A 16288-nucleotide genomic window follows, 5' to 3' on the forward strand; every position below is an offset into this window, starting at 1 on the left:
CTGCTAATGAAACAAGTGTTCACTGGAATCCTGTGACAGTAACTAGCAATAGTGATGACTATTACATTAAACCATTCAGAGCCTAGTGGAATAGTTTTAAATCAGCATTTATTTATTTAGGTAAGGACTGAAAACAAATTCCACTTTATTAGTATGGGATAAATCAGACTGTTTGCCCTGACTGAACACTTAGCAAAGCCATTCATTTTACAATATGTGATTTTACCACTGACCTGAACAAAATTATTTAGCTGTGTTTGTAGTATGGACTGTTTATAGAGTGAACACCTTTTGAGAAATGGAAACAAATGCATATTAAGTCAGATAGACTTTGTATCTATACTTACAGTAAGGAAATGCACAGATGATATTAAGGTCCTTGGTTAAAAGCAAGCAGTACTCACCTGAAGCTTTTGTCTGGTTCACTACCCCAACACCTACTCCCTACTGCCCTGGGCAGTTCCCCTTTGAAGGGAACAATGGACTAAACAGATACATAATACTCCCTAGAGTTAATCTTAAATATCCATAAATATTAACACACCCTCAGATGTTTAATGCACAGCTCTCATTCAGTTCATCATAATTTTGCAAATTTACATAATTAGAGCCCTGCATAGCTGTGGATATCTGCTTATGGATCTCCTTCCCTCCCCTGGCATGACTACCAGGCAGAGGGGGAGATGTTCTGGGGATGGACCCTGCAATGAAGGGAAAGCATACAAGCAGCCCCTTCCTAGATCTCCCTCACAGAGGGGCAAAGTACCAGCCTGTATCTGTTTTTGCACATTAGTCTGCTGAGAAAAAAGCTGAAGACCCAGAGCTTTCAAGGAGCAAGAGTTGGTTATTCAGCTCAAACTACAGCTATTAGTTCATTTTTTTGAAACTTAAGTGTGGGCATAACACATTTGTGGTAAGATTTAATTGCAATGGGTTTTAATGAGAAATTTAGTATTTTGATTTAAAAAAAAACAAAAAAAAACACAAAACAAAAAAACCAAAAATCCAATTTAAATAAAAATCATTTTTTAAATCCACCCCTGCTAATAAGAATACATTCCAGCTATAGTGACTTGAGTATGCATTCCACTGCATCAGACTGGTTTGACCATAGTGATCCATGCATTTGTGACTTGAGAATAAAAGCTGCACTATGAACAATTGGAGCAACTTGTCGACCCAACAACTCAGATTGCCAGGAACCCATTTCCCCACTGCTCTGCTCTTTAGAGAATCAAATTCCAGATTCTAAGCAATACTCCCTGTAAATTGAGCTCTTAAGCAGCCACCCAGGAGACATTCAAATGCCATCCTCCTGATCAGAAACATGCTACTGCTGGTGCACATTCATTCTTCTCAGTGCACATAAAATTTATTCTGCAAGTGGAAGGAAGACTTTAGGGGCCACTATGATTCTGATCACTTGGGTCAACCTGAGAAACATTAACTAAGGGCTATTCAAAGAACAATCTTTACAATTACTCTGAGTGAAACAATGGAACTTTTACTCAAGGTCTGTTACTGTTCCTTGAATTCTACAAGAAAAAGTCTCACTAGATTCCGAACATTTATATGAAAGTGATAGCTTAAGGAATCTCTCGTCTATGAAGGACGGCTCTCAGATTGCACAGCAAGGAATTGGATTTCTTACTATCCTATCACTTATTTGGAATCCTTAACAGCAGAAGCCCATTTTCCTCCTTTCCCATAAGCCCAGAGAGGATTTGCCATAGATGCCCAGTCCCCTTTTCTTTGGGAATTCTCTCATGTGAAATTAAGGTGACTTTAATAGGTTAGCTAGCTATACCTTCTCCTAGAAGCTGATCTCTTCCACCTGCCACAGAAGCTAAGAAAGCCAGTGTGGCTGCTGCTCAACTTAAGTAGGGAGGCAAAAAAAGCTCATCTCTCAATAAGTCTTATTGAGCAAGTTTTTACCCCTGGTCTAAAGCAGATATAGTTGTACCCTACATTCAAGAAGGAAGAGAAACTGATAGCTCTCTCCTGGTTATAAGAAGCAATTAGAATATGTCTAGCCTAGCTGTGGGCTAACTGAAAGTTGCAGGTGTATACCAACTGGCAGGACATGTGGCATCTTGGGACTTCCAGAATATAAACTCCAGGAACAAACTCAAAATACAACTAAAAATTTTGGACTAGATTTTAGTAACTAATGGAAACATTTTTACAGGTTTCTTTTTATCTCTTGCTTTAATAAAATGCTTAAGATCTAACAACTCATGTTTATTATAATAAAGCTATATAACAACTCAAAAATCTACTTAGTGTTAAGGCTGCAAAGAGCTAGTCTAAGTTAAAAAAATGCCAAAGTTAAGATGGTCTTGCACATATTCTTGCAATTCAGTTCTGGCATATCTTAATTTGAGTGGTTGACTTGGGAACCTTACCCTTAAGTTCCTTGGATATAGTTTTTAAAAGGTTTAAAAACACAAGAATTCTAACTTGTAGAAACCTATTATCTCCAAATGGTGGAATCAGCAGACTTGGTACAGGACTCAAGTGTGAGTCTAAAGGTCCCACTTGAGCTAATGGAGTAATTGGTAGCAGGTTGCAATTTTCTATGTGGTCTAGCTACTAGAAGGGCACAAAAACACTTGCCAGATCGGTTTCATTGCTCTTTGCTAGTCAGCAAGTGTATTTAGACTCAAGAATGGTTGATTCAGTTCCAGGTTTGAGGGGGAATGCCCTATCTGGAAACCTGTCTGTATCCTCACCCACACCTCTCTTTTCCTGGGCAGCTCTTGTCCCATTGCACCACCACCCCTGCTTTTAGCCACATCTTTCCTCAACTAGCTGACACTAACTACCTGGGAAGGCTGTTGAAAGACAGGAGAGAAGTCTCCTTTCAGTTCCAGTGGCTAATGCCACAGTGACCCACAACAGCTAGGAAGGGCAGCTGCAGATTAAGTCCTGCTTAGTGCCTGCAGCTCCAGACTGAACAATACTCAGTCGTTTTACCAGAATGGCATATGCAGTTTGGACAGCACAGGTGCTGAGAGGGAAACTCTTGCTCAGTCTTAGGCAAACTGGTCAATCTGACCATGGTCAAATATCACTAAATATTCCTCCAAGAATACCTTAATGCATGCAATAGCCTACCTTTATGATTACACTTGATGCCATCTGCTAGCAAACCTACAGGTTGAACCTCCCTGATCCAGTGCCCTCAGGACTTGAGTGGTTCCAGACCAGGGGAGGAGCAACCTGTACTGCATATATCCAGCATACTGCTGGCTTCCTGGCTCTGGAGCAGATCCTGTTCCTGGGTTGCTGCAACTCCCTGGCTCCCAGCCTCCAGCTGCAGCTCCTGGACAGCCCGGTGTCATACTGGCCCTTGCCACATCTCCTTATTAGGTTCTTAGCCCTTGCCAGTCATGGTCCACCCAAGCTTGCAACAGCCTAGTAATGCAGTGGGACTCACAGCAGGCACCAGCTCCTGGCCACCAGGCTCTCTGGACTGGCAATATTTGTGGTTCTTCTGGACTATAGATGCTGCTGGATCAGAGTGTCCCAGATTTCAGAGGCTGAATGTGTACTTCAATGTCTTGATCATGTCACTAATACATGCTGATGTCCTGCATGAAGTAACTGATAAATTGAGAATCTCGACTGGCTAGAATCTTCTACAACAATGTATCCTTATAGGCTCCTGAGGACAATGCACAGTAGAACCTCAGTAACACTATAGTTACGAACTCACCAGTCACCACATGCTTAATTTGGAACCAAGTACGCGATCAGGTAGCAGTAGAGGCAGAAAAGCAAATACAATACAACAGTGGTTTTCAACCAGTGTGCCATAGCACACTAGTGGTACTTGGAGAACTGTATAAGCCTGTTGTGAAAGGTCAATTTCCCCAGCCATGAAACTGACCAACCCCCCAGGAGCCTGCTCAAGTTAGGACACAGCTGAAATACTGCTTCCTGTCCCAAATGGACTGTCAGGGAGCCTGCTCTCCCTCCCTCCTATCACAAAATGGGAGGGAGAGAGGGAGCTTATTGAAGCAGGGATGCAGTTTAAATATCCCATCACAGCTCCAACAGTCTGGCAGGAAGGGAACCCTGCTCTCTGGACCTACCACCCACCCCACAAGTCAAACATTTCAGCCTTAGTCAATTACTCAATATTTCATTTGATCCTTATTTAGTTTGTTGTATGCACTATTATGTTGCAAACTTCTGAGGCCAAAACCATAGAAAATAAGGAAACGTGATATTTCTGAGCAATCTATTCAGCTGAAAAAATGGGCATGCCATGGAATTGTTTGCCTTACTGAAGTGTGTTGTGTTACTGAAAAGGTCATGAACCACTGCAGTACAGTACTACATTAAATGCAAACTACTACACAAAGAGAAAGTTGCATTTTATTTCATAGCAGTTTCTAGGCTGTACTACAATCAATATTCAACTATACACTATTGAAAGAATGTTATTGTTATATCTTCCTCAGTCATGAACATTCCAGAGTTACAAAAAAGCCTCCATTCCCATGGTTTGTAACCGAGGTTCTACTGTACTTGGCCATTCACAAAGCACATTAAACAAAAGACGACATGACCCCTGCCCTGAAGAGCTTCAATCTAAACTGACTAGACAAGCATCCAAAAATTCACTCAGTGAAGCAGGGAGAAGAAAGTGCTGTCATTAAACATCTTTCACCCAATAAAGACAGATTCACAGTGATTAAGCTGCTTGAAAATTTTATGGGCTGGCTTATTACAGTAGTACCTTAAGTTATGTGAAGGTTGCATTCCTGCACACCCTCATGTAACTTGAATTCTGTGTAAGTTGGGATGGCAGCTTCCCCCGCCCCCCGCAGCAGAATGCACATTCTGCAGCTGGGGAAGCAGCAGGAGCATCCAGAGCTCCTTTTGAAAGGTAAGTCCTGGGGCTTGGGGGCCGTTGGTGTGCATGTGTGCGCATGCATGTGCAGTTGAGCTAGGGTGGGAGTGGGATTTTGAATTGTTTTTAACTCACATTAATACAAGTTAAGTTCAACTTGAAATTGCACATTGAGGGATTACCATACTGCATTTTTAAAACATCTTCTACTTGCATGATATTAAATTCATAGCATCTTTTGTAACTTGTGAAAACTTTAGAATAAGGGTGTTTGTTTTAAAAAAAAAAAAAACACACACCACAAAGACTTCATTGTGCAATCCAATTTAAATAAGTTCAACTCAACATTTTTGTAACTAGGCCCGAGACTCCAGTAGACTTAGCTTGAGAAACTTTTTAAAAAAGCTATTCTAATAAATTAGAGCTGTAAAATATTTTACCATTTGACAATATCTGACTGGGCAAATGCTTAACTCTGCTCAACGCCAACAGAATGTGGAACACTGTTGTTACCAAGCTAGATTTTACAGGTACTCAGAACAGCTAAAATTTGCAGTCATGCCCTTCAGACCAAAGCTACCCCGACACCTAATTCCAAGGTTCTGCTCCACAGCTAAGTTTTGTTTGATATGGACTAAACACTTTTCCCTAATTTCATTCTCAAAGAAACAGAAGACACTTTAGCACTTTTTAATGAATCCAAGATTATCATGGAAAATTGCAGCCTGGGTGGTTACAGTTTATAAGGGAAAGTACAGTGAAACCTTAGGTAGGTGTCACTTATAGTGTGCCTATAATGCACATACATCCCATGACACAACCACAGAAAAATACTTGTGTTCTTGATTGCATACCATGTAGGAGATGTTACAGCTTCTAGTGAGATCTTATTCAAAGGGTATATTATATCAAGATGTGATTTGTATGGATTTTTGGACAGAAGGGTTCTGTTAAGCCTGCTTCACAAGTTAACACTATTAGATATTTCCTTCATTTGTCTTTAAGAAGCAGTGTTCTGGTCTGAAGAAGTGGGTCTGTCCCATGAAAGCTCACCTAATAAACTATTTTACTAGTCTTTAAAGTGCTACTCGACTGCTTTTTGTTTTGCCTAGTTTCTGTAATTCTAAAGTAGTTTCTCTTCTGTAACTGATCTCAGCGTGGGTGCTCTTCTCCCACAATATTGCCATTTTAGCTTGGCTCCAGAAGGCTGTGTAAGGAATACTGCAACAAAAACTTTAAAAGCAAAACTTCCCCTGAAGACTCTGAGGACCTTAGTGCTAGGCTATGCATCTAAGTAGTATTTCACATGTATTGATGCCTCAAGAATTACCTGCATGGGGAATTTTATTGACATACTATACTGCTCAAGTTCAGTTTAATGTCATGTCAACATACTTACTCCAAAATGCCTTTTTGATCTTTGTAACAAACTAAATTGGGAAAAAAGCACTCATTCTTTATGAATTGTCCATATGGGGAGTTAATTATAGCAGTTTAGTTATGTCAGTAAATGTTCACTTGTAACCAAGCCCTAAGACAGTTCACCACCACATACACAGAGGCCTCTCAGTGGATACATAAACTCATCCACATATTTGCCTAGTTTTACAAACAAGCCATATAAAAGCACTAGCTAAGTCACTGAAAGCTAGAATTTCATACTGAGAAAATGAGAAAAAGCAATTTCCATAATAGTGTACTTTGACACCTGTGTTATGTCTGATTTTGTTAGCAAGTACTTTAAGTGAAGTGAAACTAGGAGCATGCAAGACAAGTCAGCTTCCTGAAAGGCTACTCCTATAGTCTGGAAAGGCCAAGAACCACTACTCTAAGACCATGTGAAATGCTACCTCATAAAAACTTACAAGCACAATCTGTTAGCACTGGTCCACTCCATGTTCCAGAAAAGCCTTCTACAGCAATAACAAATATATTTAAGTTTACCTATTAGTTGATGGGACTGTTTTTTCAGTTCCATTTAAAGTGCCACAGAGTGGCTGACTGCCTTTCTGTTTTACTAACAAGATTATGAATTCAGCAAAGCCGTCTTCTCGGCTGATGTTATTTAACGCGAAATGCTAAAAGATGTCTCACTTAACTCGAACAGGTAGTGCTAAACAATTTTCTTTCTAGCCCTTCCCATCTATGTGTGGGCTTTCCATACTCATGCGGAAGTATTTTTGTGCACCACCATTAGAAACAAAATCTAGCTTTGGGTAGGATTGCTAGTCAGCTGGGAACCAGTATTTTAGTGGGCTAAAAAGGTCACTTTTTACAAAAAAATTTGTTTCTAATTTCATTAGCTACATTTATGCTGTTAAGCAACCTTTCAACTTATAATTTAAAAGGCAGGTATAGTCATTGAGACACCATTAAAGAAAGATTAAATACTGTAGTGTGAAGTAATCAACATGCAGCTGCTGCACTGAAAAGTGACCTCTAAACAAGAGCAGTTGCTTTGTATTGTATGAAGACTAGAAAGGCCTCTGAAGTTTTTCTGGCTACACATTCCTTTTCCCCCCACCCCCCTTTGTGCACACTCCTGCACCCAACCCCTGTCTGGAAACAAAATATGGAAGGTTAGCCTAATTTTGGTGGAGATCTCAAACTGGGAAGTTGCCCTTTCCTTAACTGATGATTCGGGAGTGCCAGCCAAGATTCCCAATTATGCAATATCACAGTGAATTTGCACTCCATGCAAGAGCCATTTTTCTTGTAGTGCTCTGCTTAGCAATGCTTGTAGTTGGTGGGGGAAAGAGTGGTCTGATGATCTCAGCAGGTCACTAGCTCATCTGCAGAAGTTCCACAGCTTTGAGAATTATTCAGCTATTGGTAAAACAACTTCACTGCTTTACAGAGGACCAATTAAATATCATTGGCCTATCTTGGTATTAAGATACCTAGCAGAGCACACTACATCCTTATGGAAAAGATTTTGCGTCTAGGTATTTGATTAATACTAAAATTCAGAGAATGACTCCAATGCTTTTGCATACTACAAAAACCAAAAAACTTAAGCTTAAGTTGGTTTTTTTAGTGTTCTCTAATGCTCAAATTTGGCCAAGATCATACCCTGTGAAGCCAGCACAAAACATCACTGAAATAAAAACTTTGCAATATGCCCGTGAACAAGTTCTACTGACAGTTAAGGAAAAATGAATATGTTCCAGTCAAAAGTTCTGTCCTCACAGATTTAAGTACTACATAGTCCCTACAGCACATTTCAAGCAATCGTTTAGAATTTATTTACTGGAGAAAATGGTGCTTTTTTTAAAAAGCAGCTAAAATATTGACAGCTTTTTTAAATTAACATGACCGAGACAATGTAGGTGAGGAAGTATCTTTGATTGGACCTTGTCTTGACAACATCCTGAGACCAACAGGGATGCAACAAACACAGCATGACATCTTAACATATTAGCTAATTTTTAAAAACATCCTTCCCTTATCAAGACAGGGCATGTGGCCATGCTTTCTAAGTAAAAGAACACATTTTAGTATGTATTAGATAAAATGTGACAATCTTAGGGTACAGAAGACTTTTGCATTTCTAAACAGTTAGCAGAGGTAACACTAATTCAATCAGCTAATGTGTTAAAACTATACCTTCTTCCCCTTCAGTGCAGACAGTAGCTTGCTTAAGTGACTGTTGTCCACAGGGATGCAACATGAGAACTGATCTCTCAAATGCACAGGAGCCAGACAGCTTTTTTAGCATCAACACTAGCCATTTAAAAAGCTCAGACCTGTACAGAAGAGAAAGTGATCCTACTAACAAGGAGACATTGTTTTGAAACTCAGACAAAATCAGGCGGGAGATCAGTTTATTTTATAACTCTCCCCATAAAAAAAAAAAAATCTACAGAGATCAATAAGAACCAAAGAGCTACTATACAAAAGGAGATCAATATCTACATGCTAATTGTTTTGTGGAGGTGAACGAATCAAATGGTAGTACAGGTTGAACCTCTCTAGTCCAGCACTCATCTAGCAACACCTGTAATCCAGCATGACTTTAATTAGCTGGATAACTACTTATGAATATGGCCAAGCTTCCTGTAGTCCCACAAAGTTTGTTTACAGCCAGCAGTCCTGGCTCTCCATGTTCTGTGCTGTTATTTAGCTCCGATTTACCCTTAAATGTCTAAGAGCCCAGAAGCAGTGGAGGTGTTGGTAATGCTGCTAGATAACAACTGACCCCCATGGTCTAGCAAAATTCTCTCATTTAACACTAGTCTGGCACTCTTGGGACCAGACCAGAGAGGTTCAACTTCTATGATGCTTAAAAGTAACATCATTACCTATGTAATGTACTGATGTTCAATAAAACTAAGTGAAAGATAATCCCTGCATCTTTCTATACACTGGACGTTTGCCAGCATAGACTATCATACGTAACATTTAAATTTACAAGCTAACTGCTTGCAGATTTTAAAAGTGTACCTTCAGTGTCTCCTAGTACCAAAAAAAAAAAAAAAAGAGGTTAATGCATGCTCAATATAGATATGGTTGAATCCTGTTTACTGCAGCACCTGGCAAGCTGCATTTCAATAAACAGGAAACTGAGGAAGCTATAAAAGAAAGTACACCCCCAGTGTCCCTCAAAATGCCTGACCAAGTAAACAAGTGGGGTGTATCTACACTTGCATACCTCTTTGGAAAGAGGAATGCAAATGAGGCAAATTGAAAATTCAAAGGAGGTATAAATTTGCATATTCTAATTTGAAAAGAAGAAAGTCAGTGTAGATGCTGCTCTTTTGAATGTAAACATCTTCAAAAGAATCCTTCCCTTTAATGGGAAGATGGGGTTTACTTTCAAAAGAGCAATGTCTACACTGGCTTTCTTCTTTTGAAAGAAGCTCTTTTGAAATTAGAATATGCAAATGTGTTAAATATGCAAATTTATACTTCATTTGCATTTTCAATTTGCCTACCTCTTTCAAAAGAGGAATGCAAGTGTAGACGCACCCGTGGTGAACATATACCAGGAGCCTAGAAAAGAGGTCTGAGGACCACATACAGCATCTACTGAAACTTAGAATTTTAGGTTACTGCTTTTCATACTTCCTATTGAGGTTACATAATGATTGGGTCATGTGATGAGTTGTTTGGGGAGAAAGGCATATGTGAATGTAAAGAACCAGTGCATTTCTGAATATTTAAACTAAGGCCATGTCTACACTAGCACTTACATTAGCAAATCTTTTTGTTGCTGCCAGGCAGGGAGGGGACAGGGGAGAAACAGGTATGTCTACACTCCAATTAAACACCCACGGCTAGCTCACAGGGCATCAGCACTACATCACAATTAAACAGCTCCTCAGGGCAAGACAGAGTCAGTTGACACTGACCACCTTAAGTGTAGTTAGTGTAGACATACCCTCTAAGATTCATGGACCCCTTTTAACTTTAAAAAAGTGTTTTGGGGGGTGGGGGAGAAATCATACCTAGAAGTCACTTTTCAGGATTTCTTGAGGAGAGCTGGAGGGAGAGGGTTGAGCTGGGTGTTGATGTTTAAGCAGTTCACCATGCAACAGACATGAGCTTAGCATCAGATTCCTCAAGTTTAGCTGCACCTGAATATTAGGGTGATGAAAATTGGTCCTCGGGCTACACCCATGCAAGAAACTGGAGCTGACTAGTCAGTGGCATGAGAAGCCTAGGCTACTCACTGTTAAGTGTTGGAAAACACAAACAGGGCTTGACATCAGACTCACATCTTAAGTTAACTTGTTGCCAATAAAGTGCCCCTCTGCTTGGGGGAGCCAGGAGCCACCTGGCAGCTCTTTGTGGGAGCTAGGAAACTTACCACCACTGGAAAGAGGGGAGCCAGGAGCCATGCTGCTGCCTGGTTCACAGCTCCCTGCCAGTCCAAGGAGCCAGGAAACTGACTAGAGAAGCAGCACTGGTCAGCTTCCCAGCTCCCGACAGGCAAGAAATTCAGATTACATGTGCTTGCCTGGGGAACACAACCTAAATGTACCCCTTCCAAACAAAATGCTAAAACTTCATGGAAATCCAACTCTAACTGAAAAGTCAAAACGGGATCTATGACAAAGTTCTTTGAGGTTTTTACTGTACTAATTGATTCCTGGTAAATTAACACAGGATATTTAAAAAAATATTGATTGGTTTTCAGATAGCTACAAAACTCCAAAAGAAATTTTCCCCTCTAAGCCATTAGCACTTATGCAAAACAGGGCAGCCAAACTCATTATCCCCCACCCTATCTCTCCCATCACCTAACCTTTTTCTATCTCTTCTCAATGGGTTGGGGGCTGTGGCTTTGACCTTTGAAGAAAGACAGGCAGGAAGAACAGCACCAGGAGTTGCCGGCCCAAAGGAGACAGAGGGTTTTCCACCTGCCATGCCTGCCTGAGCAATTTACCTAGGGGCCTGGGCACTTGCCCCCTTTGTCCTTCATCCATCAGTGGGCCAGGCTGAGCCTCCTCCCACACTCAACCCCTAGGCCCCAGCCAGAAGCCCCCTTCAGCTGCACCCCAAGCACTTCAACCCAGGCTCTACCTCAAAGCATGCACTCCTATCTAGAGCACCCTCACCCCCCAGCCTTCCATGCCAGCCTGGAGCCCCCCCCCCATCCCATATTTTGACCCTATTATTTGTGTCCTCCCAGATCCTAAGGGGCCCCACAAAAATCTAAGGTCACAACCACCAGATAATCCAGCTGTACTCCAGGATTCACCTTCCTTGTCCCCTTTCTCCTCTCTGCTCCCATCTGAGTGCTGCCCCCACCCTTCAAGGGACTCCTCCAAATCCATGTTCCCTCATCTAATCCCTGACCTTGATCAAGTTGCCCCTTACTCCAGAGACTTGCCTGTTTGCTGCTGCCTGTGGGCTACCAAGCTCAGTGCAACCTCCCAGCAGCTGCCCCCCATTCCCACTATGCGGCCCTGCCCTCCTTACTCCAATCCTATTACCTGCCAGCAGTGTTTGGGGGTGGGGATATCTGAGACACAGCATCATCCTTCTCTGGCAGCGTGAAGAAAGGAGTACACAACTGCCTGACCCCTTCATCCCTCTACCCCCACATTGTCCCAGAGGCTGCTGACAACAGCATATTTAAACAATCTGTTTAAAGAGCCTGGTGGCCTCCCCCAGCCTCTCCTGCTGCTTAAGGAGCTGTCTCTAAAATTCAGGTCCCTGCTTTGCAACATAAAAGGACATTTAAAAAAAAAAAAAAGCGCGCTATCAGGACACTCTCTGGGGAGCTAAAGAAGGGACAGTCCCAGCTAAACTCTGATTGATGGTCACCCAACTTACAAAAGTCTAACACAGATACAACAACAACAGCTACACCAGAACCCTGAATAAACAAAACACTAAGAAGGAGGCCAAAGTTCCCTGGACCAGAAGTGCCAGACTTTGCACAAAAAAATCAAGATTTGATAAACACAGAAGGAATGCATCCAAGCCAATACTCTGGGCTTGGTCACAAAGCCTTACAGAGAACAAGATACAGACATGCCAGAATGCTAAGCATACACAAAAGTAGAAGCACCACCCCCACATTCTCTATATTAAGGCAGAAAGGGAAAGGCTGGAAACCTTGATATGGAAGCCCACTGGAGCTGGGGCTAAGTCTGTGAGAAAGCTACAGGACTCAACAATACTAGTCTCAGACACCAACATGGAAGGGTTCCTTATCCAGCAAACTAGAGCTAAGTACCACCAACTTCTGGCCCAAATAAATGGGCAGAGCTACATTTTGAAGACTTGCTTTGCTGATGATTGCATAGTGCACTTTCAGTGGCAGAACAATTCCACTGGGTTGAGGATAAGTCTACAGCTACATTGGCAGTGCCGGCATTGAGTCTTGATATTCTGACTAGTCAATTTACTCCATTTTTCAGTAGTTACCCTTCCAGATATTGCAGGTTTGTCTACTGCCAAACTTAGAGAATTTTATTCGAGATGAACTGCTTGAATAGCCACATGACAAGATTCAGAGGCAGATAAAATGCAAGAAAATACAAGTTGTCGTCTTTCAGTCCTGGACCATGTTCTGATACTAAGGGTATGTCTATACTTACCAGAAGAGTGACCCTTAATAAGTCAATCTCCCAAGGTTTGATTTAGTGGTCCTAGCGGAAACACACTAAATCATACTATCACGACTCTAGAGTCAAGTTGTGTGTGGATGGCTAGGGAAAACAACCCCCCCCCCAAATCTACAATATGTCAAATTCCAGCTCCACAAATGTTGTAGCTGGAATTGCTTATCTTGATCAACTTTTTGGCTTGGTATAGACCTGGCCTTTGACAAGGTCTGAAACTGCCAAGTTGTCTTATCTGCTTGCTTGTTCATACAACACATGAAGTAAAGGGCATGTGGTACAAGAAAGCTCCAACCCATTAGGTGTAGGCATCTAGGACTCTCATTCCAAAGAATCTACACCCAGCTGTCAATGAGACAACAAAGATTGAACAGTGGACCTAACTGTTATGTGGGCACCAAGACCAGCAAAAACCCAATAGTTCTGAGTACTGAGACAAGCATCCGAATTTGAGAAAAAGCAAATGCAGAAGCACTGAGGTGTGCTAGAATACCAGAGGTGCTGCTGGGATCCAAAGAAAAGGTGATGTAATAGCCGGAGACCATGGGCTTGTTTACATTTACAATGCCACAGTAGCACTCAGTGTAGATGCTACCAACAAGCGAAAGCAATACCCACATGGGGAGTTTGACTGGCATGACTACATCACTCACTTACCGTCCACGGATAAGGCAAAAGTCCGTAATGCAGACCAGGGCATAGTCTCCTAAAGGGCATTCTTTTGAAGAACAAGGTAGAAGAGAAATTAGGTGGAATATCCAGAAGCTGTAAATGTCCCTCCAGCTACTGAAGACCTCAAAGGTAAGTGCTTTGATAACAGACTTCTCCTGTCTCACACTAAGGTGCAATGACCTAAGAACGAAAGACACTTGTGCAACATGGTAGCGTAATATAAAAAAAAGACTTCTGTGGGTCTTTGCTTCCTATGCATAAGGGGAAGGTCTTACATTTCTGGTACACAAGTTTCATGACCCTTTTATTTATTTAAAAACCAATATTAATGCGAGTTTCTAGTATTCACACATACAAATCTTAAGTAATGTCTACTAATCAAACCATCAAAGAGTTCTTAAAACGACTGCCAATGCAGCTGACCTTGACTAAGAATACAGAACTTCCTTGTTCCCTGTATTTGAAGCAACAAAAGGCCCCACTCATGTCTACATTTACCATTTCAACCTTCTTCTAAAATTGAACGCACATCAATGCTTACAAAATATTTTAAACCATAAAGGATTTGTTCTTCAAATTTGTGTGCTAAAATCTAAAATTTCACCCAGTGACAAGTAAACACCCAAGAGAAATATGGAAACTCACCAATCAAAATTAAGTTTATCCCAAATTCATCATAACACTATGTCACACACCAAGTATGGCTCATCCTTAAATATATGCACGACCACCAGTTAAATTCCAAATCCCTTTACCAAATGTTTGGTAGACAGTACAAGCCACCAGTAAACAATTAACAGAAAGTCAGCATTCAAGGATGGAAAGAAATAGCAACAGAGGCATCAGACACCAAGGGGCGCTGAGCCCATGGCTGAGAAGGATGATGAGCATTTAAGGCACTACTGCAAGCTGACTTCAGCACAAGACTGCTGTACAGTCAATTGCTAATTCTAAATCCTACGAACGGAGAAGACAATAGAGTCAGAAAGGCCGTTTTCGCCCGCCATACCGAATCTGGCTCAATCAGAGCGAGTGCCGCCTATCTGCCAGCCCGGCGCTCTGCACGCCGGGCTAGTGAACTGTAAGATGGTGACAGCCCCAGAGCTCACCTTCCCCAAGAAGTTGGAACCCACTCAAGGAAGCGGCCGAAGGGTTTCTCGCTGCGCTGCGCTCGGCGGAGACAGCTGTCCCACGCACAGAGCCCTGCGCGCGCGTTACCGCCGGGGGAAGCCAGGCAGGGCCGCGCGCGCAGGCTCTGCGGAGAAGCAGCTTTGCCACATGCGCTCCGTCAGCGCCGGCGACGCTTCTATGCCAGTCACCGCCCGAAAGCCGGGACGTCCGACACCCCCCGCCCGCTCTACGCGCTCGCCCTGCCCGTCTGGCGGGAGCCGAGCGCGGCCCCACAGCGATCCGAGCGGGCCTCAGGCCAGCCAGCCAGGGAGGGAGGGAGGGACAGCGACCAGCACCCAACCACGCGGCGGGCGCGGCCCCGGAGGTAGGTAGCGGCGCCCCTCCCGGCCGAGCCTGACCGCGCCCCCCTCACGAGGCTCCGAGGGCCCAGCGGGGACGGGCGAGGCGGCGGCGCGGGGAGCTTGCCCCAGGCCTCCCCACCGCCGCCGCCAGTGCCCCGCTCCCGGCCCTGCCCCCGCCGCTGCTCACCTCGTCCTCGCGCTCGCTGCGGAAGCACAGACACGCCGCCCGCTTCTTGAAGCCCTCCCGGTCGTAGGTCCGCGTCTGGTTCGGCTTCAGCTTCATCATAGAGGCGGAGGGGCCCCGGCGCGCCCGCCCACCCGCCACCGGCCGAGCGGCGCTGGCTCCCGCCGGGGACGCAACTCTCACAGCAACCAAGCGCCGGCGCCGCCCAGAGAGCCGCGCCGCTCCATGCAGTCCGCCGGCTCCTGAGCGCCGCGGTGGCCGCCCCTGCGGCCACTATTTAACTGTAACGCACATTCCGGCGCCCGTACGGCCCCCCGCGCGCCTCCACCTCCCCTCCGCACTGCGCAGGCGCGGCAGGGGGTGGGGCGCCGGCGAGGCGGTGGGAGGGGCGTAGCGCAGCGCAGCGCAGGCTGGAAGGGCTGAGCGGGGCCCGAGGCGCTGGTGGATCTGGATCTTCTGCTCAGTCACCCTTAAGCCTGGTCTGGTTCCCGGTGTGCGCTGTTGCGGAAGGCGCTGCACCCCTTGGCCTGGAGCGATGCGTGTCACGCGCGGGCTTTGCAGCTTGGTTCAGCGGCACTCCCCCTCTCCCCCCCCGCCCCAGCTCCGAGCTACACCCAGGGCTGATGGGAGGTCTTGTGGGGTGCCGCCTCTGGCCCCTCTGAAGGGGTCAGCTCCTCCAGCCGTTCAGTACCACTGGGGCCGCAGGGTATGATTTAAATGGCGCTGGGCTCCAGCCACTGCTGAGGTAGCAGTAGCCAGGGCAAGGGAACGCCGAGTTCTCACCTCCTGGGGCAACTGCCCTTTCCCCCGCCCCCCTTCTGCAGCCCCAACTGTAGTTTTACTCTTGTGCACGTTCCTCAATTGTAAGTAGCTCTGCTTGGCCGGGGGGGGAGTTATTTTTGCCGATATAACTGGGTGCAAGGGCTTTTGCTAACAGACTTGGGTTGATCACACTCCTGCTTTCTTAGCTATACTGACAAAAGTTTTAAGCATAGAGCAGTCCTTAAAAAGATACATCTGGCAA

General features: G+C 44.1%; 1 protein-coding gene across 2 annotated transcripts in view; it reads right to left on the bottom strand.

The window, feature by feature from the left end:
• NUDT4 (nudix hydrolase 4) overlaps positions 1-15595 on the bottom strand; it is a 58095-nt gene extending 42500 nt beyond the window's left edge. The window contains exon 1 of one of the 2 annotated variants that reach the window (XM_075011936.1): positions 15268-15595. In XM_075011936.1, the coding sequence (XP_074868037.1) occupies positions 15268-15366 (99 nt within the window). In that variant the 5' untranslated portion in view covers positions 15367-15595. The remainder of the gene's footprint in view (positions 1-15267) is intronic. The other variant, XM_075011945.1, reaches the window with a different exon arrangement.
• Between the last annotated feature and the right edge of the window lie 693 nt (positions 15596-16288).

The sequence above is a fragment of the Carettochelys insculpta genome, chromosome 1 (assembly GCF_033958435.1).
Source record: "Carettochelys insculpta isolate YL-2023 chromosome 1, ASM3395843v1, whole genome shotgun sequence".
Classification (NCBI taxonomy): domain Eukaryota; kingdom Metazoa; phylum Chordata; order Testudines; family Carettochelyidae; genus Carettochelys; species Carettochelys insculpta.